This window comes from Poecilia mexicana, unplaced genomic scaffold (genome assembly GCF_051168715.1).
Source record: "Poecilia mexicana isolate PSO_F unplaced genomic scaffold, ASM5116871v1 scaffold_4, whole genome shotgun sequence".
NCBI classification, from domain to species: Eukaryota; Metazoa; Chordata; class Actinopteri; order Cyprinodontiformes; family Poeciliidae; genus Poecilia; species Poecilia mexicana.
Window position 1 is genome coordinate 14,946,802 of NW_028263373.1, and position 21,530 is coordinate 14,968,331.

Here is a 21,530-nt window from a genome sequence, read left to right on the forward strand (position 1 = left end):
CTCACTCATACCTAATGACAATTTCATGTCATGTATTTGGACTCTGTACAGGGAGAACATGCAGAAAATCCCCAGCTGGGATTTGAACCCAGGACCTTCTTGCTGCAAGGCAACAATGCTGCCAACTGCACCGCTTTGCAACTGTGCTTTTAAAAATACTTTCAAATATCCACTGTCAAACTTTTACTAAATGGAAGAAGAGTATGTTACATTACAATTCATTGCATTCTGGTGTCTGCGTGAAGTAAATATACTAAACTATAGGGGAGAAGATTCTGAACCTGCACAGTGGATTGAACCAAGGTTTCAGTTATCCTTACATTATCTGTTTTTGATATAGTTTCCTATTTCGGCTCACTGCCAGGCAAAGTTTCTTGGATTGTAATTTTTATTGCTGAATCAGATGTCACTTGAATATTTCATGCAAGAAACTTAAATTTTCGAACAATATTTGAATAAGTATTTTTTGTGGATATGTATAGATATATATTTTTTACTTATTGTTATATTGATTATTCAACAAAGCTAAATTCCCATAAGATGAAGCAGTACCTTTAAAGTAAACATTCTTATTGTACACATTTAAATAACTTTTTATGATACGTTGTTTAATTAGTCAGGTAATTTGCTCATGTGGCCACCCTGCTTAACCGACATGCCACTTAAAACTTGTTTGCTGAACTTTTAAAACAATTTAACCAAAACAGCCAAACAAGTCCTCTACGTGTGCAATAAAAAGAGTTGAAAGCTGCTTTCAGCCAGCTGACTAGCAGTGTGAAGCAACAGGTGAGTGAGGAACAGTGCTGTGTAACTCTATGCTCTATACAGCAAGAGAAAAGAAGTAGGCTATGTTGTTGCGTTTGTTATATTTTACTTTTTACTGGTCATTGACTCCCTGCTTATTCATTATGTAGAAATTTAGAAACAAAGCCCACACAGCTTAAAGTTAGTTTTCCAATCCAGACGTGGTAATCAATATCTCAAATAATCATTGATAGTGTATGTTCATATATAAGATACTGAACATATCTACGTCAGTCACGATGTTCAATTGACATGTTATCGACAGGATGAGTTTTGTCCTATCTCGTACTCCGTACAAAAGTTCACATGATCAGCAAGCTTCACCGCAAGCTGCTGCAGTTTCGCTTTGGACCAACACAATGTTGCCGTTCGTTGTGTTTCTGTCGGTTCTGCTGGTAGTGAGCGGCTCCGGCGTGTGTCCGTGTGACAGGCCGGAGCTCTGTCAGCCAATCCGGGGAGAGAGAGAGTTTGAGGTAACGCTGTCGGCGGACTCTGTCAGCACATAAAACAAACATACCTCCCGCGAAGTATCATTACTGACATTCTTTCTGGAATAACAAGTCTGTTTTTCCGAGTTAACAATTATATGACGGAATAAGACTTTTTGAGAATGATGTTCTGAACCAAACCTTCCAGTATCATTTAAAGCCTGTAGGTACTAAATTCTCTGCACTGATTTCTGGAGTTCTGTGCTTTCAGAAAATGGATTCCTTTTCTCAGGGCACCTGAAGCAAAAATCTGCAGGTTATGATGTTCACATTAATAAAACACAACTTTTTACTTAAACTTGGATAAAACACAGTGACTTGGGTAGTAAACAGCATCCTAATCTCAACAGATCTTGTGAGAAAAGTTGACAGTTTAGTTGCTGAAGTTATTTTTGAGATGGTGGGATGTATAAAGTTCCTCTTTTTAAACATCCGTCTTTCTGCATTGCAGCTAACATTGGCTCAGGAATGTGAACTTTTCAACATGTATCGGTGAACACACTGAGTGGTTTAACTCAAGTTTTATCTGATTATATAGATTCAGTTCAGTGTTTTAAGGTTTCCTGTCTGTCTTGAGTATGGGAAAATGCAAGAATTTGCAAAGTTTATTTTTTGTGCCATTGTCTCAGTTGTGCGTCTCTTTCATTCTTGTATCCTCTCACTGCAAAAATATTTACCATAAAATCTGGTGAATTTATGGTATTCTAGTAAAGAATAGTGAATTCAAGAAATATGAGGGGAAGGAACATATGGGATCTTTACATTTAAAATGTCAGAAACTTCTTAAATGATTTGTTTTGACTCTAAAAACAGACCTATTCAGACAACATTCACAAGCACAAATAAGAACGAATACTGAAAAAAAGATAAAAAGGTAGAGAAAAACACTAAACTAAAAAATAGTTTTCCATCTAAAAAACAGTAAAATTAGATAAAAATATCAAAAAGCTGCATTTTAAATGTCAGAATGCAGAATTTTCTTCCATAAGAGTCTTTTGACAGTTTGCTCTTTTTCTTTCAGTGGTTGTAATATTTTGTTTACTCAGTATGCTATGCTATGTTTTAGATTCATTTGATGCGTTTGCTTGTGTTGCAAAGAGGAGTTTTGTTGTGAATTGACACTATCTTAATGAATTGAATTGCATTGTATTAAATTTTCAAGAAACTGCATTTGGTTTTGCTGTCTTATTAGTTTTTCGTTTGCAAGACACCTCAGTCATAGTCGTCAATATAACTCGTTTTTGCTTTTAGGTGTTTGTGTTTGATGTGGGTGGAAAGACATGGAAATCCTACAACTGGAGCATGGTGACGACGGTGGCCGCCTTTGGGCGTTATGATGCTGAGCTAATGTGTTTCGCTCACTCCAAAGGAGTGCGAGTTGTCCTCAAAGGTGAGTGAGTTTACACCGGTTTGCCTTAATAGTCTGCAAAAGTTCATGTTTATATCGACATTCATTGTTTCAGAGCAGTTTTTTTTTGTCTCCTTTTTACAAATATGTTTTGATATTTGCTTATTGACGTGTTCTCTTTATCTTTGCATGTCCCTTTGTGGTGGCGACATAGGTGATGTTCATATTCCCTACATTGTGGACCAAGCCAACAGGACCAGATGGATAACGGAGCAGGTCAGTTTGGCCAAGAAGCAGTTCATGGACGGGATTAACATTGACGTTGAGCAAGTAGTGGAAGACGGCTCTCCAGAGTACTATGCTCTGACAGCACTGGTCAATGAGACGACGGAGGCCTTCCACAGGGAAATCCCAGGCTCTCAGGTAGAACAGCAATGGCTCACCAGTGTCTGGTGAACCCTTTCCATTTCTATTACAATGAAAAATGGCCAGCTTACCCCTACCGTTTCCTTGTTTTTTCCTGATTTTTAGGTTTCATTTGATGTCGCCTGGTCACCAAAATGTATCGACAAGCGCTGCTATGATTACGTCACCATCGCCAAATCCTGTGACCTGGTGTTTGTGATGTCCTACGATGAGCAGAGCCAGATCACCGGAGACTGCATTGCAATGGCAAATGCCCCATTCAACCAAACTCTAAAAGGTCCCCATGTCCAGATGCACGTTTAGGATTGAGAACCAGTCACCTTGTTAATGTGAACCAAAGGAAATAATTTTTATCTGTCCATTTTAGCCTACGACGACTATTTGGATCTGAAGATTCCTTCAAATAAGCTGCTGATGGGAGTGCCATGGTACGGCTATGACTATCCATGTGTTAACCTTTCTCAGGTATGGCAGTATTTTAATGACAAGTTGCACACTTTACTTCTGATAACACTGCATGTCATCCTGAAAGTACAATCCTAAACATAATGGAAACATCATCATGCTTTGGGTTCACAACAAAAGGAATACCTTTCCCTGCGCTGCCACCATGTGGCGGACCACCTGCTATTACATGGTTCTGGGCTCACAATGCTGTTTTCATTCAGCACACTTTACTTCAAAGATCAATCAATAATAATAATTGTCTTTACCACAAGAGAGATCAGTCTAATTATTTACATCAGCACACACATTTCACACTAATAGAGTTTAATAGTTAATCAGTGATCTGTCCTAAGTCTCAGTAGGAACATTTGCTGCTAATGATCAATTATGGTGAGGACTATCAGGCGTGAAATATTTCATAGTACTGTGGCATCCTTTTAAAGCTGCCTTCAGTTAAAAACAGAAAATAAAAAAATATCATTTAAAAATAAAGTCTTTTATTCCAATCTTGATCTAAAATGTTAAACACGGCACTGGCTCAATATAATCTGATATTTTTTTTCTAGAAAGTTTTAAATGCATTTCTTTTTTTTTATTATTTGATTTTATTTAAAATTCTTATTAAAATACAACGTGCATTACACACTAAATACATAATTTGAGCACTGTTAGTTTTCTTATTATTATTATTAGTCAACAATGATAATGATAAGACTTGCTCCCTTATATAAATAGGCTTGACTTTCAATCATAGAACACAAAATCACAATATTTTTTCTTAAAAACTGCGGGTGACGTGGGTTTTACTGTTTCCTTCTTTTTGTATCTTGGCAAATGCTGTGTAAAACCTTCCTATTAACCAACAAAATAAAACACTTCTGTTTTTATTTTCTGTTTTATCCAAGGAGGGCATTTGTTACATACCTAAAGTCCCGTTCCGTGGAGCTCCTTGCAGCGATGCAGCGGGAAAACAAAAATCATACAAATGGATCATGAAGCAGCTCAACAGCCCAACGTCGTCCGGCAGACTCTGGGATGATGAGCAAAAAGCTCCTTACTTCTATTACAAGGTGTCGTATTTTTTACTCCTAAAACAATGCATTCAAACAAACAGGAAAAAAATGACATTTTTTTTTCTATTTTATTCTTTGTTTCACTGCTTAATTCAGGATGAGACAGGACAGTCCCATCAGGTTTGGTACGATGACCCGCAGAGTCTGTCCCCCAAAGCGGACTACGTCATGTCCAAAGGCCTGAGAGGCATCGGGATGTGGAACGGCAACATTTTGGACTACAGCGACGATCCTGTAGCCAGGCAGCAGACCGCGCTGATGTGGAATGCCCTGTTAGGATCCAAACTGGGATGAACCGAATGCTCCAGCAGGAGCTTCTGACTGAGCTGCTGAGCTCGCTCCCGTTGGTTTCCAAACATCTTCGTTTATAGTTGTAACTGGGCGTGGCCTCTGTTCAACTTCAGGGATGCTTACTTGCATGTCGCTTTTTTACTTTAGATGCAATGAATTATGATTCAGTAACAAAGACAATCGTTTTAATCGCATTTGCACTGATTTTTGATTACCATTCCAAGAACTGTGATGTTTTTTTACTTTGTTCTTTAATAAAGCTTTTACTAATCGATCTAGTGGACTCCCTGGTGCTACGTTATTGTAGAAAAAACGCACAGTGTTACCCAGTTCTTACAAGTACTAACTAGTTGGCAGGTTAGTTCATGTTTAAAGACTAGGAAGAGCAGTCCTCTTGACGTCGACGGAGAAGCTGCTTTAAACTTGTGCTTTGTACCATGTTGTGTTTCCAGTCCATCCAGGAAGGAGATGACTGATTCTTTTTTTGGGCAAGTTCGGTCTTCAGGTCTCTGAGCTCAGTAGCAGCCTGCTTCCTCAACTTGTAGGGGAAAGAAAACAACAAAAACATTTTGTTTTACAGTCAATTCCAGGTCTGCTAGGCTTTTTATCCAGAATATCAGAAATGAAGCCAACCAGTCACCTGTTTCACTGAGACTGGACTGATTGTTACCTTTGTCTCTGTTATCAGCTTCATCTTGGCATCTTCTACTTTCCTCCTCAGGTTGTCGACCTCATAGCTCTCCTTCATGATCTGGATGATGAGCTCATTCTGAAATATTGCTCTTGGGTTAATTTGTTTACAGGGAATGTTTCATTGTGATGAACAAAAAAAATAATCTGTATGTTTAGTAGCATGCAACAATCCACCTCAATATATTCTTTGTATAATAAGATATCCTGATTTCCAAAAACCCACACATAAAGACGACAGGTTTAGTAAAGTTACCTGTTTGAGTTTCATCATTTTCTAGTTTGAAAATAAAAGCAGGAAGGTGTGTATGTTCAGTATTTTTATAACTGCAGGTAACGGTTACTTGATGGTGCTATAAAAAGGCATTAGGTGTCTGGAAAATACACAAAATCACCCCTTTAAAACATGTAACATATGTCCAGATTTGTTACACTAAGCAAAAAATTGCATCCCAAATTTGTTAAACCTTCCATCAATTTTTTATTCGCATAATTTTAACTGCTTACAGTAAATGGCCTGCACTTGTCCAATGGTGCCCTAACACACTTCACCCTTTGTTCAGTCATTCCCAGGCTGATAAGCTATTGGCTAGTAGCCACAGCTGCCCTCTGAACACTGGCAGCAGGCACAATGACTGAGACTGACAGAGTCGGGGTTTGAACCAGCAACCCACCAACAGCGATACCAACTCCTATCACTTTCACTGTTGCCCCCTGTTTATGTTCTAATAATTTTGAATTTTTTTTTTTTTTTTGTTTTAATAAAGGTTGGTAATGTCAATTCATGTCACTGGTGTATGGTTAAATATTAAGATGACAACAACTTCCTTTGATATCCTGGACTTCATGCTCCTTATATGACCATTCAAAGTCACCCGACTAGGTTGTTTTGTGTCATACTCGTATTAAAGTTGTTAATTTAATTGAATCTGTTCCTAATATGCGTGATAATGTTAACTACGTGGCGCAACAAGGCATATGTGATTTTACTGGACCTTCTCAGAGGACCTCCCCTGTCTCCTTGCTTTCTCTCTGGCTTGAAGCTGATGCAGGACTTTGTTGTGAAATAGCTCCAGTTCCTGCCTCAGGTTTCTCAGATGCTCCTCCAATGGTGCGGTGGTCTTCTTGGTTTCAAAATATTTCTTTTTCCAGCTGTCTCGTGCTTTAAATTAGTGGAGTAGGGAAAGAAATTGAACTGTTTTTTTGTTTTGTTTTTTTTTTGTACTCAGTCTGACTTTGTTTCCACTTAGATATCCCACCTTGGTTCCTGCGGTGTCGATTCTGAGCCAACAAGTCTTTTCCCTTTCTCAAAAGCTGCTGTCTTGTCCACTCCAGCTGCTTCCTCTCCTCTCTCACCATTTTGATTTCCTCCATTAGTGCCTCTCCTTACAAGTACAAAATATGTTCAATTACCAAGCATAAGAATTTGGCTCAAACAATCTGACCATTCCTTACTGTTGGAGAGAAAATCTAGCGAAGTGGAAACTGCGTCATTGGAAGCCGAGTCTGGACCTCGGGGTGAAGCTGTGCACTGAATAGGTTGCGACAACATGGCTGGACCTTCCAGCATCTGAAACACCAACAAATTTAGACACAGTATAAATACTGACTGAAACAGAAATGTTTATATATTTTTAAAGAAGTCTCACAACGGCTGCATATTACCCCATTTGTTGGCTTATTTCTGGTGGTCTTCTCTCTGTGTGGATCTTTGCACTCAGAGTTTCCAACACTAAAACATAGAAGTACAGTCACAAAAACAAGAACCTCATGCATTTCTCTTCTGTAAAGAAAATATATATATTCCAAAGATTACAGTTTGCAACTATAGACTCAGCAACAGAAACCTTGATTTTGGGAACATTTCCTGTGGTCTGATAAAACTAAAATCGAAACAGTTGGCGATAATGACCGTCGTTACATTTGGAGGAAAAAGATGGAGTCTTGCAAGTGTGACACATCTGGTACCTGTCTGTCAGCAAAACGCCTAAACTGTGGTCCTCCAGAGACTCAGCTGCTCCTGAATGTCTGTCTTTGGGTTGATATATTGTCTTTCGGCAGGTCTCCTCTTTGTCTGCTGACCAAATCGTCTGAGCTGAATTAGCTTCACATATCTCTAAAGCTGTAGACATACAAAAAGTAAATGTTTATTTTCTTTAAAGAATGCCACTTTGTTAATGAGCTAAAACATGAAAAACACTCTATTAGTAGATTATAAAATTAAGTATTTTTGTTGTTAACCAAACTATAAGTCATCTAACAAACCTAAAAATGAACATTGCAGCCAGATGAGTGTAAATTAATGTGTTTATACAGTTTATACAGTACAACTGTATAAACTCTTGTTGATAATATGCTATGAATGACTGCTTTAATACCTTTTCTAAGTGCTATCAGCTTTAGGACCCTTTGACTCTGAGGTTTCCCTGCACAGCTCTCTGATCTCCTGATGAAGCCTGGAGCTTCATCCTCTGAGGACGAGCTGCAGCTGCTTTCCTCTTCTTTATCCTCATGTTCCTCTTCCAGCACAGAGACAGGAACTGGTTGCTGGGAACACTGGGGGACGTGAGGGAATTTAATGGCCTTCTTTGTCCCTGTTGCCACGCTGCACATCTTGGGAGGGTGGAGACAGACCTGTTGCTCTGGGGAGCTGCTGCTGGAATCCACGGTGAAGGACTGAGAGCAGAAAGTGCCGTCTGCCTCTCCTGTGGGCAGAAGGTAGAGCTCCGGCTCAGCCGCCTGCCGACAGGTTACAACGGCTCATTTCAGGGACCAGGCAAACGCAGTTATTTCAAGGAAGAAACCAGCAAACTTATCAGGATGTAAATAAGACCCGTGGACTCAACGTACATACGGTGGGGCGAATGTTTTCACTTTCAGATTTGTCTCCTGTTTCCCTTTGACCTGTGAAAAACAAGAACTACAGTGTGAGAAGCGCAGCAGTAAAGCTGCTATGCTCCCCATTCACAGCCTTTATAGCCTTCAGTGTATTCATTCTGAATAGGGCACTGTCTGCGCAGTGAAACGATCAGCCCTACAAAAGGCCTCTTAACTGTCAGCTGCACTCACCAGCGCCAGACTGCGGCCCACGCATTTCAGGAAGGAGAATTTATGGATGCTCCTCTCAGCGCCAAGCAGAGCAGCCAGCTCACCCCTCAGAGTCTGCAGGGTGGTTTCAGGATAAACCCTAATGTCACCAGGAACGACGACACAATATGTGCACCAGTTAAGGGGTTTAGTAAAATTGTTAAATCATTGCTGAGTTGAATGAATGTTTTAGCAGTTTTTCATAGGCTAATATTGACTGGTTAATAGTTAATAATAAAAACTATTATTTTCATGGTAACACCAAACTGAGGTCCAATGCTTTGTTGCGTCATATTCTGTTTTTCATGCTGTAAATGACAGCAAAGATCAACTTAACAATAGTAAAAATGTTTTATTTTAAAATAGAGTCAATGTTACACTCATAACATATTTTATTTTTTCTCTAATTTCCAACTTATCAGAAAATGTATATTTTAATTACCTTAAATCTTTTTTTACTTAACTGAACTTTACATATGAAATAAATGTAGAATATTGAACATCTGAAATGCAAGTGAAAGATTGTTGTTTTTAATTATTATTTTTGTAATTAACAGAGCAGTGTAAAGGCATTCAAATTGCTCGATGGTTTTTTTTTTTTCTAATTTTTTTCTAATTAAGACTTCTATATATTTTACTAAAATTTAAGGTGAATCCACATCACTATAATGGAGAACTTTATAGTCCGGTAAGCAAAATCCCACTAAATGCCTTAAAACTTGTTCTGCTATAAAATATGAAACAGTTCAATAAATACTTCTGCAAGGAGCCATATATGGCTTCAATAATCACACCTCTGTATGAGACAAACTGTTATCATTTGATTGATAATAGAAATTAAACATTTCAAGCACTTTTACCTGATGAAGCCGGCAGAAACAAAGCTCTCAGTAGCTTCAGCTGGGACTTTATTGAGTTTCATGTCCCACTGATCAGCTGGCACAAACAGCACATGGAGTTCCAAAAACTACACATAAATAAAATTAACAATGAAGTTTGCAGCCACTGACATCTGCTTACATTTTTATATCATGTCAAGAGATTTAGCATTTACCTTCCTGCTGGCCGGTCTCATGCTGTCCTCTGTAAATCTCACTGATTCACAAGACAACTCCATTATCAGACTGGTTCAGAGAAAGAATCGCAGTAAAGTACTGAACTATAGAAATCTAGGAGTATTTGCTACGAAAGAGTTGTGTTTGCGTGCGCTGTGAGTGCTCCAGACTGCCAGGAAACAACCTGCTGCAATTAAACACACTCAGCCATCCAACTGTGTTTCTTTTATGAGAGTGCCAGCCCGGGATGCTCGGGATGACAGAGCAGCATGTGGAAAAAATAAAATAAAACAACAATTAGGAACATATAAGATGAAAGAGTTCCCTTCATTTTCAAATAATACAATTTTGTTATGATTTTTCCCTTTAATCCTTGCACTTTTGAATCAGCAAATGCATCTTCACCACAAGGGGGCTCAGATATTTTTTGTAATATTTAAGTGCTGTGGGATTGAGCATTACTATGCCAACTGTTTCTTATAAAACTTTCAAATATGAATCGTTTTGTAATTAAAAGCAATATTTAGAGCAGATTTTATGTTATATAATGCTTGGCATTATGTGTAATATAGCAAAACCAACTCTACTAATATTCAATCTACAGGGATTTTAAACATAAAGTTAACATAAAGCATGGCTAATTTTATTCCACTAATATTTGTTAACAAACCAAAACTGTCAAACATGGAAGACACCAAGTACATATGTTTAATTTAAAATTACCAGATAAGTAGTACAGTGAAAACATCTGAAAACGTACTTTATTTCCAGACAACACGTGAATGCAGCAATAGCGGGCACGCCTTTAAAAAAACCGGAAGCTTATTCCTTTGGAAGAAGAAAAAAAGTTAGCTTTGTAGCTACTAGCGTCGACTAGCTTGCGTAAACTTTTCCACACTTATTATTTTGAATATCGTAGCCATTCCAGATCGCAGTTATGCCGGGACCATCCAACATTGTCGCTATGAAGAAAGTTGTTCAACAGTTGCGCTTTGAAGCGGGTATAAACAGAGTTAAGGTAAGTTTTATACATTTAGTCGCTCTTAGGGCGTGTGTCTTTCTCGGTCATTTCGGTGTTTCTGTAATGTAGCTGTTTTTTGTCGAAATAGTCCGGGTTGTGGTGAGGTTCCGGGAGCTCTATTCGTTTAGCATAAACAGTTTATTACATTTTAAACTTGTTTTCTCCAGGTCTCGCAGGCCGCAGCGGACCTCCAGCAGTTTTGCCTCCAGAACGCCCAGCAGGACCCCCTGCTCACCGGCATGTCTTCCAGCAACAACCCGTTCAGACCGCAGAAAGTCTGCTCCTTCCTATAGTACTGACTGGCCAGGCGACCACTGTGAGTACCAACATATACTTTATCAGCTCAAGATTTTCAATGGACGCTCACAGGAGTTGATTTTATGGCAGCCAGTTGTATGACTGTTAGTTTTGATTCAAGCAAAAACTTCCTCTAAGCCGCTTTAAAGAGTCAACGCTTTCTCTTTGGCATCCTTCTTTTTTTTTTTTAAATAAACCATATAATTACTATTATTAAAAGTTTTTGTATTTACAAATGTCTTTCGAATTTTTATTAAGATTATTTTTACTATTTTCATTTTCTGTGTTGTACTTTGGTTCAGCTCTAATTTTAAAGTGGCATTGAAATAAAAGGGTTAAAATAATAAAAAAAACCGTTTATGAATTAAGTTTAATTTATAAAATTTAAATATAAAATTATATTTACTATTTGTTAAACTCTTTACTCAAACCCATGTTGAATGAGTTTTTCCTGAAACGCCAAGTTATTTATTAATAAATCACCTTTTGAAATTAACTACTTTTACCAAAATACTGGACCTGAAAAAGTAGATGAGCTATTTAAGACTATAAATAAAACATGAAGACTATAATTATGTACAAAACTAAATAAAAAAGGTAGTCTGTTGGAGGATTTTAAAACAGAAAGATGCCAAAATGTGTGATGGTGCTCCATTTAGTTATCTCATAGAAGGGTTAATCCATTTGAAGTTTATTTAGAGTGTTTTCTATGCGTCTCATTGGTTTAAACATTGTATGTTTTACTAATATGTTGTTTTTCTCCAGGTTTTGGATTACATGCCTAATTTGGGGTGAGCTGCAGAATCCTGCAAAATGGACTGGAATCATCTCAGGAGTCTTTGGGAATTTGGGCCAGGAATTTTAACTTGAGCCTTTTTAAACTTTAACGTTCCTTTAAAAATAAATTACACATTTTCCTTCTTGGGTGCATTAGAAATGCCCCAGCCTTCCTGCGTAGAACTAACACATGTGCCTTATGAAATGTAAATGTTTCTTGCCTCAATAAAACTGAACTATTTCCACATTTTAGACATGCAGCTTCATGTTTTTAAGACATTTTATCCAACTAAAAGCTCTTGCACAGAACAGACAACCTAAACCTTAAAGCGAGTTGTTCTTGCAAATACATCTTGATATCATTTACATGGTAAATCTTCTAATGAGATATTAGTTTGCTGGGGGTAAAACCGGCTTGTCTGTGATCTTTTCTATGAAGTCAGATTGGAGAAAGCGTTTATAAAATAAACTCCGGCCCAGTTACTGCAGCAATATGAACCTAACCAATTTTCTGGAATAGTCCGCTGTCACAAAGTTTTTATCCCTCACTTGGAGTTTGAAGCTGTTGTCCGATGTCCTCATTTGTCAGACTTTGAAGAAAAATATACTGCTCAAAAAAATAAAGGGAACATTTCACTTTAATTTTGTGTGTGGCTCCAAATCCAGGCCTCCATTGGTTAATAAATTTGATTTCCATTGATGATTTTTGTGTGATTTTGTTGTCGGCACATTCAACTTTGTACAGCACAAAGTATTCAATGAGAATATTTCATTCATTCAGATCTAGGATGTGTTATTTGAGTGTTCCCTTTATTTTTTTGAGCAGTGTACTTTAGAAATGCAAGTCCTGGTGAGATGTTATCGCTATCCTGTCGGTTACACTGGAAGACGCTGCATGAATCCTCAAAGTGAAGACAATTCATCATGCTCAGACTTGTTTTAGAAACTTCCCTTAAAGTGGAGGGTTTTTCTGTTCATTGTGACTCAGTCTAAATTCTTTAGTTTAATCTGCATTTCTATTTACAATAAATGTCTAATAGTACTGAAGCCTCTCCCTTTTTCCCTGGAATATTTCAAAATAACTTTCAATTTTATCTTTGCTAAGTTTTAGTATTCATCATTTTACGCAGTTTTTTTTTGTAACACTTGTAATGCGTTAATGTTGGCATGCCAAACATTGCTGTGTCTATGATGCCTTTATCTACATTATCTTAATCCGAAACAAGACCCAACCAACTGAAATGAGTTTCCTTGGTTTGGTGGAGGATGAGTATATGTAAAATGTTGAGCCTTATTTAGTCCATAGAGCAACACCCAGCTTTTCTGTGCTCTCTGACCCAGAGCACCAAAACTGATTCTTTTCATTCACATACCTTCAGGACAGACTGAATTATTGAAAGTTTATTTTGTGTCAAAATGCCTGCTTCTAGGGATAACACAAACCCTCTTCCAATAAAATATAAATTGTACTTTTTACAGTTAAACTTGAAAATGTGTCAATCTTGACCCAGACAAACATGAAGGTTAAAAAAGAAAGATGCACATTTTGTGTTGACGATATCACTCAGAGGCAAGTCTGAAGAAATGAATTCGTCTCCTACTTTCTCTCACTTTAGCTCAACTCTCTGCAGTCTCAAACTCATCTTCATGTAATAACTAAAGAAAATATGTTTATACAAAAACTGTTACCAGACAACATAGCATCACCTCATCACTGAAAGCTGCATCTGGATCTTTGTACAGCTAACGTGGGTTTCCTTCAAAAAGAATGAGAGACTCTATGAAGCAAATTTGTGTAAGTCCATAAATATTTGCAGGACATTAGGCCGGGATCTTCTCTGACCAATAAACCTCCAACTCAAAGCTGGAACTTCCTTCTGCAGGCATCCATCTCGTGGCGCTGAAAGATGAAAATATGTTTGTGTCAAAGTAAGAAATAAAACCACTGACATATTCTCCAGGTAGCATCTCATTAAAATCCTGAAATACCATAATAGATTGTAGCAACAGATCAGCAGATTTAAGCAAACAAATCCAGTTGATATGAAAAAGTCAATTAAAGCTCCTTTTTCTATTAAACAGACTCACCTTCAGCACCCATTCGTACTCTCCATACTTGGAGTCGAACGTGCCCTTCTGCAGAGATCGGAGTTTCAGAGTGAACCGAGGTCCCAGCTCCTGAATACCAACTTTCTTCTCGTTCTTGAAGATATACCTTACAGAAATACCATAATTAATTTATTTGACCTCATTTAAAATAAATTAAGCAATTTGACCTTGACTCCAGTTTTTTTTAATTTATGGTCATTTCACTTATTGATAGGTAAAATAATCACACACCCTATGACAGATTGAAAACTCCAGCCCTGGAAGCAGCTGGAAAGTCATGAAAAGAGAGACAACCTGATGTGTGTAAAGACTTTCCTAAAGGACCTTCACCTACATCTAACTTTGAAAAGTCTCACTCTAAAGTCTTTTGGGAAGTAAGCAGCTTTGAAGAAAATATGTTAAAGCCAAGACCAAATTCACTAAGTGTCAGCAGTAAAGATTTTGCCCTGATTAATGACATCTACTTAAACAAAAAAGAGAGACATAATCATTTCTTCTCACAAAAACAAAAGATCTTTTGAATATGATGAGATCCTCTTGGTTTTATTCCAACATGGCTGATAGGCCACTCAGAGAGGAAGAAACAATTACTCTTAAAAGCAACATAAAAATGTTTGTCGATGCACGAGAGGACAAAGACGTTCGTTTCTGAAGACATGTCCTGTCCTCTGAAATGGAGGCATTACAATTGTTGCATTTGGAGGATAAAGGACGAGGCTTTCAAGCCTGAGGACACCAAACTGCGTAGTGCAGTGGTGGCAGCATCATGTGTTTGGTGTTTTTCAGCCACTGGGACTGGTGAGCGTCACAATAGCAAAAATATTGAAGCAACATCTCAGAGAGGAACGTGTTTAGTTGTGAAATGTCCACATCAGTCCCAGAAAAAAACGAAAGACCTTGTGAAGATGCAGGTCAGAGAACGTCACCATCCGCAGTGAAACATGTCGTGCATCAACATGAGCTACAAGTCCACTCTGCACTCCATCAGGAGATGAAGTAATGTCTATCAATCACTAACTTATGAGAAAAAAGGGGGCGCCTGCACGCCTGAGAACAACATCCCAATTTTGAAATGGATGGATGGCTGCGTCATGGTGTGTGGTTATTTTTCAGCAGGAAGGACTGGTGCAATTCACAAAATGAATATAAAAAAAACATCATGCGGAAAAGCATAATCTGAAGACAGTCAGTAAGGTTAAGACTGGAAGCAAGGAAGGAAACAAAATATTTGCCCAAATCATGTGGTTTAAAATGCTACTCCACAAAATACATCTGAATTTGAAGAAAGCTTAAACTAATTTATTATCAATAATTCTTGGATTTAGCAAGCATAATTATAATTTAGTAACTATAATATGTCCTCCTAAGTGACATACAGAAAAATCTCTATGAATTATCGACATATAAGATTTTGTGTTATTTACATCCAGGTAAAAAGGGGGGAAAAAAGCATTCCTGTAAACGGAAGGATGTCTTCCTGATCAATCTTGAACACTTACCTGTGGAATCTGAAAAAGATGAAGTCTCTCTGGTTGTGGAAGGTGGCGACCTGTCGACCCACAAACTGAGGGTTCTGTGGGAACAGAGCGGCGAACAGACGACCAATGCTGTGTCCGAGGCGGGTGGTGAAGTTGTTGAGAATCACCTCTGGATAGTGTTCGGTTGGCTCTTTACCTCGCCTCTGAAAACAGGAAACAGGACAGCGGTGCATCAGCATGAGAGCTGAGGTTTGTCTTCAGCGACTAGTAGAAATGGGATTTAACTTGGGAAAGAGCAAGGAAGCACAAGAACACAGGGTTTATGCACATTTTCAAGGAAAATTTTCAGAGTTTTTAACCCTTTTTTATCCAATTATTAAAGCCCAATTTGTAAAAATTCACGTGGAATTTATCTTGCGTCTGATTTGACGGATCGACTTACTCACTCACTGACCGACAGACAGATGCATTGGAAGGTTGATGGATCAATGACAGATTTAATCAGTTGGACAGATAAAAACTACTAAAATCAAATATTTTTCCATAATTATCCAGGCATGGAAACTAATTGAATGAAATTCTAGCCTATTCTTAATCTGTGTAGGAAACCCGATGCAGGTTTTGGGAGATGAGAATTCAGAATTGTACCCCCAAAAGGCATTCATATTAGGGATAAATTTATTTGACTTGCCTTTATCTCTTTTCTTAGTCGAACACTGCTGACTTTGAAGTGCGCAGTTGGCCCGTCAGGAAGGTGACAGAGAACTAAACCGTCTGAAAATAACTGTTAAGGAATAAACTGTTAGACAAAACAGAAATGGAAAAAAAAAAAAAAAACTTTATGCCAGTCTGCTTTGGGTTTCTTGCAATCCCAGAACCCAGATGGTAACATTTCTATAAATATTCATTCTAGTAAATTCTTTGAGCTTGGATTCTTTGGACACATATATTGTGATGAGGATAAATTTAGAACAGTTTGTGTAGCCAGAGGTGTAACAGTCAACGATTCAAGTGGGAACAAAAACTGAATGTATCTAAACGAATTTCCTCATGTCATCAGAAGTGCTTTTTGAAGTCAGGATACTGGGCACTAGGCGATCCTGGTTGATGACCATCATGTATGTGAAGTCCCTGGCAACACACTGGGGAATGATCCTCTTTAGGGCGAGGCCTCTTCTGTAGTAAACATGGGCGTTTGGGATGACGCTGGCCAGCTGCTCGCAAAACCTCACTGTTCTCTGCAAGACACAAATGACACAATTCATGAGGTTGACGTATATGATTCTAAAATTCCAACTACACGACCTAAATTTTACAGTAATTTCTATCTTTAATCAAAAGGGTTACATTCTACGTAAATAAAATACTATTGTTGCATTCTTCAACATTAATTTCACTATGCAACCTTACGGATGACATGACATCACATACTGTATATCGTTTCTTTTTTAAAACTAGCTCTGAATTAAAATAGCAAATAATCCCAAAACTACTAATGGCTTGCAATTCAAAGAAAAAGAAATAAAAAACTCAATTCAAAACTAGTAAAACTCTTACAACAACTGCAGCCACTCACCCCTCTGGGTCTGTCTGATGTAGTGATGAGCACTTTGGGATTTGTCAACCCGTTGAAATATGCTGAAAATTCATCAGTTCCCTCATCAAAAGCAACCTGGTGATGAGCAAAATGAACAAAACAAAGAATGTTTGTTAAAATAAAGACATACATACAGAAAGACGAAAACAACAAAATCCAAACCTCTTCGTCTTCTGGATCAACTGTTGTCTCATCAAACACTCTCTGGTTTTCTATCGTTTTGGGGACCTCCTTTGGTGGCGCCTAAGTTGGAAATAGATTAACATGGGGTGAATGACTGGTATGGAAAAATAAACAAGAATGCACTCACTTGGATTATAACTTAAGCTAACAACATGTAAAAAAGGGGGGGGAAAAACAATAAACACTCACCTTGTCGCCTAATGCTTCCCTTTCTTTTCTCCTCTTTTTCTTCAGTTGAAGTTTTTGCTAAAAGTCAGAAATATCCATGTTATTTTCAACACTCCATTTTAACAGGTGGATGCGTTAACAGTATGATAATGCACTGGCTGACTTTTCAAATAAAGAAACTTTAACTCTTCTGTAGTACAGAGGACAGTTTGACCCTGAAGGCTCTGTTTACCTTCCTCTTCTCCTGCTTGAGCTTCATGAACATGAGGTGTCTCCGCTGTTTGTTCTTGATCTCGGAGACACTGAACGTGGGGGGGAACGAAATCGTCGGATCGGCCTGGTTCTCCGCGGCGCTGCTCTCTTCCTTCACCTCCGTGTTTTTAACCTTCGTCTTTGCTTTCATTGACTTCTTCTTCTTCTTGCTCTTGCTGCCCTGATCCGTGGGAACTTCTGTAACATCCATCTTTCGTATGTCAGCGGTCTGTTTTGAGTTATTTTCTCACGTGTTTACAAGCTGTCTGTTCGACTGCGTTCACTTCCTGGAATGAGAGGTGAATAGATTCAACTTTAGCGATAAAAGAGGGGGACCTCTAGTGGTGAGGAGGTGTTACTGCCTTTCTCACTCATTGCTGTTGAGAAGGTCTGAAAACCTTATGCAAAACAGCCACATTTTAATGACGCGCATTTGATTTGCGCATTTGTGATTAAATTAAAAAGTCACACATTTGACTTAAATTTATAATTTTGACTTTAATGTCACAATTCTGACTTTCAAAATTATACACTGAGTTCCAAATTATAGTGTCAGTTTTCAAGTCATAATTTTGACAGGAAAATCATGATCATACAATAAAAACTCTTTATTTCATATATTTAAAGTAAGAAATCTGATCATTCAGATCTGTAATATGAAATCTTTTATATAAAAACAACATAATTATCTAAATGCAGCTGTAGAATTGTTTAAATAAAATCCCAAAATATCAAAATCACTTTAAAAAATGTAGATCCTCCATTATAAAGTCACTATCATGCTTCCTTTAATATTGTTGCTCTTAATTCTGCAGAGTTATTTTTGGATCAACATGTTTAATGTTCTGCAATTAATTTTTGGCTTTAAATAATACAACATTACAGAAAAAAAAATCTTATTAAACACAGCATTTGAATGAGATATATTAGATGTGATTACATACTTTTTTGTAAAGAAGCCAGATGAAGTATCTACTGGTTCTCCCTTTCATCTCCAGTTTGTCTATACAATATAACATACTGGACAAATATCTTATTGCTTGTTACACTATAAAGAGACAAAACCATAATATTCATATTAATAAATATTGAATTCTTAGTAAGCAAACATAATTACCCTGTCATTATCCCCAAATTATATTTAGTAAAATCCATGTCTTTCTTCAGGCTCCCATTAATACCATTTCAGATTCTGATAACACAAACAGAAATACAACAAAGTCGTCCTTGTAAAAATTAGAATATAAGTGATTTCATACATTCTTACATCTATTTCACACGAGCCACTTGCTCCCCTGGTGTAACAATGCTCATTTGTGGAAAAACAGTTCATTTTCATGACTGTCAGCTTTTACAGTTCTCTTTTATGAGCCTTGGAATGAGACTTTTTACACGGTTCATGGTCTGAGAAAAGTGACCTGAAAGCTTGTCCCACTCGTGGATCTTCAGTGCAGATTGCTCCTCCTCCTCTGCTCATCTGACTGACCTCCCTGTTCATATCAGCGATGCAGGTCCAGCCACCGTCTGAAGTCACACACCACTTGGAGTGATCCACAGTGTCACTGATGGCCTTCCTCTTCTGCAGCTGCACGTCCTTTACGTTGTAGACATGATGACTGAGCATTGAACTGCAGTTGGAGGATAGAGGTTTACTCAGCTTCCCCCAGCTCTTCACAAAAAGATCGTTGGACACTTTGTTCACTATGAGACCAGAGTAAAGGTCTAGGATGTAACAGAACATAGATCATTATCAGTTTTAGGCAACAGACTTCAGATGTTTTCTTAATTATTAACAAAAAAAAAAAAAAACATTTTGTGGATCAGTGCCAAAACTCACCATCTTTAAATCGTGAGTATTTTGCAAAGCTGGTGAAAGTGCTCCCTGCTGCTGATTTCAGCCTCTCCACACTAAACCAGGGCTTTTGTGTTGGGTAGCAGCTTCTCTGTGCAACACAACGCAGCTCCTCAGGAAAAGTTTTTGGAATTTCAGAGTCAAATGAATAGGCATGGATGTACTTGAGCTGCAGTCCTGAGGATTTAAATGATATAATTTAAAATATTTTAATAATTAAAAAAAAAATTATCTAGTGTGCAACTCCAGAAAGCTTCTCTAGTAACTTACCTATTGCTTTAAACTGCTGGTAGGGGAAAGTAACACAAAGAAATGTTTGAGCATTTGCATTTCCACTGCTTGGCCAGAACTCTGTACTGAGATATGTTGGAAATTTGGGTGTGCTGTGTGAAAGCCAAAGTCCAAATCTGCGATCCAACATCACAACCCCTGAAGGAGATAAAATCAATGAGTTAATTTGATAGCCTACCTGTACTTTGTGTGCAATTTGGTTGAAAAGTATTGGGCTCACCTTTACTGTGACCGAATGATGAAGGAGCAGAGTATGGCTTTGGAGGCTGATCATTGTAGAGCAGGTATCCAAACCCTTCAGTCTGACCATTAAATAAGAGAAGAGAAATAAAAAAATGTCCTTTAAAAGCTGATTTTATACATTGTTTTTTTCCTTTTCTTTTTTTAATAAAATCTCACCTTTTTGGTGTAGAAGTCAAGAAGAGGTTTCAGTGTTTTTCCTAGAAAGCCAGTTTCACTGTCGATTTTCTCCTTGCTGAGTTCCCACCCACCGGTGCTCTCATCCATGTACAAATACGACAGTCCACCATCTTTCACATTAGGCAGTTTATACACAATATACCTAATGGTGAAGATGTGAATAGTTGATCATTTATTCAGCTTAAGCTCAATGGAGGTAAGAATATTGTCAGAAATCTTCACCGACCAGTCAACAGCCTCTCCTCTGTCATTCCTGCACTTCACATCTGAGTGACACGCTTTAAAAAGAAGTCCGATACTGAGGAGGAATCCGATGAGAGCCTGAAACAATTAAAACAAACATAATTAGACAAAGGAAATGCTTTATTACATAAACTCAGGGTTAGTTGTGGTGATTAAACTGCTTATTAAGATGTAACATACAGAGTGTTTTTTTTTTTTTAGAAGACACCACAACTTTTGAGACAGACATTGGATCAAACTTATAGTCAAGATTTTATACACAAATTATGTGGAATCTTAGCATCTCAAACTTGACATTTTAACATTTAATTACTAGTCAACTGCACAGTTTTGACTGATATAAAATAGTATTTTAGCACCAGCAAGGTGATTCGCAAGAGTGATTAACTGGAAACTAGGCATGAAGTATAAGCCAAATTCAGGGTGTTTTGCATAAATACTACAGTGTAACTGCTGAATGATAACTAAGGTTTTAACGACATCATGTCAGAAGTCAGACTCTTTAGTTATTCCTTTATTTATGTGTTATGTTAAGGAGTTATGGAGCAGCCTTTTGCAAATATGCAAGATTGTTGTGGGTTTAAAATCTTTTAAGCATGTTCTGGTTTCCTATAAAATGCACTTCCTGGACTAACAAAACTGAGTGATGCACCACAACTACTTCACTTCACAAGAACAAGTCAAACCCGCAGTTGAAATATATTCAGAACATCAATATATATAGATATCATACTACTTTCACTTTGCGAGCTCTCATTCATTCACCAAACTTGCAAACAGTCCAATAATATTAAGGAAATAGTTAAAACGATCCTTTATTTCAAAGGTCTTTTCTTTTTCTTAAATGAAAGTATTCACTCTACTTCAAACAACTAATTTATGTTATTATTCTCTTTAAAATATTCAAACATATCACTTACGTGCGCTGTCATCTTCACTCGCCTTTAAACTAGACTACAAACCTGTTTGAAAAGGCTGTTGTGTCACATATCAACGTAAAAAGGAAACTCACGCCCACGACTCGCCTTCATGTTTCAGCTGCTTCCTTGTTGCTTAAACCGTGAAAGAACAGTGAAAGAAACATTGTTCCCTTCAAGCTTTGACAATCTGAATTGCTCAACACCTGCTGACAC

General features: G+C 37.7%; 5 protein-coding genes across 5 annotated transcripts; 2 read left to right on the forward strand and 3 right to left on the reverse strand.

Moving 5' to 3' along the window:
* The first annotated feature begins 1,055 nt into the window (after positions 1-1,055).
* On the forward strand, positions 1,056-5,151 carry ctbs (chitobiase, di-N-acetyl-). Its single transcript, XM_015007278.2, has 7 exons — positions 1,056-1,277; positions 2,544-2,682; positions 2,855-3,063; positions 3,172-3,343; positions 3,434-3,531; positions 4,419-4,583; positions 4,683-5,151. Exons 1-7 carry the CDS (start codon positions 1,071-1,073, stop codon positions 4,878-4,880), a joined length of 1,188 nt encoding a protein of 395 aa, XP_014862764.1. The 5' UTR covers positions 1,056-1,070; the 3' UTR covers positions 4,881-5,151.
* spata1 (spermatogenesis associated 1) lies at positions 5,082-9,946 on the reverse strand. The gene is made up of 12 exons (XM_015007276.2): positions 9,709-9,946; positions 9,515-9,621; positions 8,637-8,754; positions 8,418-8,471; positions 7,946-8,306; positions 7,536-7,689; positions 7,233-7,299; positions 7,023-7,137; positions 6,827-6,952; positions 6,563-6,729; positions 5,548-5,646; positions 5,082-5,415 (listed from the first exon to the last, which is right to left on the reverse strand). The coding sequence occupies exons 1-12, from the start codon at positions 9,769-9,771 to the stop codon at positions 5,254-5,256; spliced, it is 1,593 nt and encodes a 530-aa protein (XP_014862762.2). The 5' UTR covers positions 9,772-9,946; the 3' UTR covers positions 5,082-5,253.
* Positions 9,947-10,520: 574 nt separating this feature from the next.
* On the forward strand, positions 10,521-12,051 carry LOC106929997 (guanine nucleotide-binding protein G(I)/G(S)/G(O) subunit gamma-5). Its single transcript, XM_015007279.2, has 3 exons — positions 10,521-10,727; positions 10,898-11,046; positions 11,793-12,051. Exons 1-2 carry the CDS (start codon positions 10,647-10,649, stop codon positions 11,021-11,023), a joined length of 207 nt encoding a protein of 68 aa, XP_014862765.1. The 5' UTR covers positions 10,521-10,646; the 3' UTR covers positions 11,024-11,046; positions 11,793-12,051.
* Positions 12,052-13,190: 1,139 nt separating this feature from the next.
* rpf1 (ribosome production factor 1 homolog) lies at positions 13,191-17,913 on the reverse strand. Its single transcript, XM_015007314.2, has 9 exons — positions 17,572-17,913; positions 17,361-17,417; positions 17,151-17,231; positions 16,968-17,063; positions 16,476-16,629; positions 16,083-16,165; positions 15,413-15,594; positions 13,893-14,019; positions 13,191-13,704 (listed from the first exon to the last, which is right to left on the reverse strand). Exons 1-9 carry the CDS (start codon positions 17,800-17,802, stop codon positions 13,663-13,665), a joined length of 1,053 nt encoding a protein of 350 aa, XP_014862800.1. The 5' UTR covers positions 17,803-17,913; the 3' UTR covers positions 13,191-13,662.
* Positions 17,914-18,069: 156 nt separating this feature from the next.
* LOC106929991 (deoxyribonuclease-2-alpha-like) lies at positions 18,070-21,411 on the reverse strand. The gene is made up of 7 exons (XM_015007270.2): positions 21,318-21,411; positions 20,381-20,475; positions 20,134-20,296; positions 19,955-20,036; positions 19,714-19,872; positions 19,429-19,620; positions 18,070-19,313 (listed from the first exon to the last, which is right to left on the reverse strand). The coding sequence occupies exons 1-7, from the start codon at positions 21,327-21,329 to the stop codon at positions 18,943-18,945; spliced, it is 1,074 nt and encodes a 357-aa protein (XP_014862756.2). The 5' UTR covers positions 21,330-21,411; the 3' UTR covers positions 18,070-18,942.
* Positions 21,412-21,530: the final 119 nt, after the last annotated feature.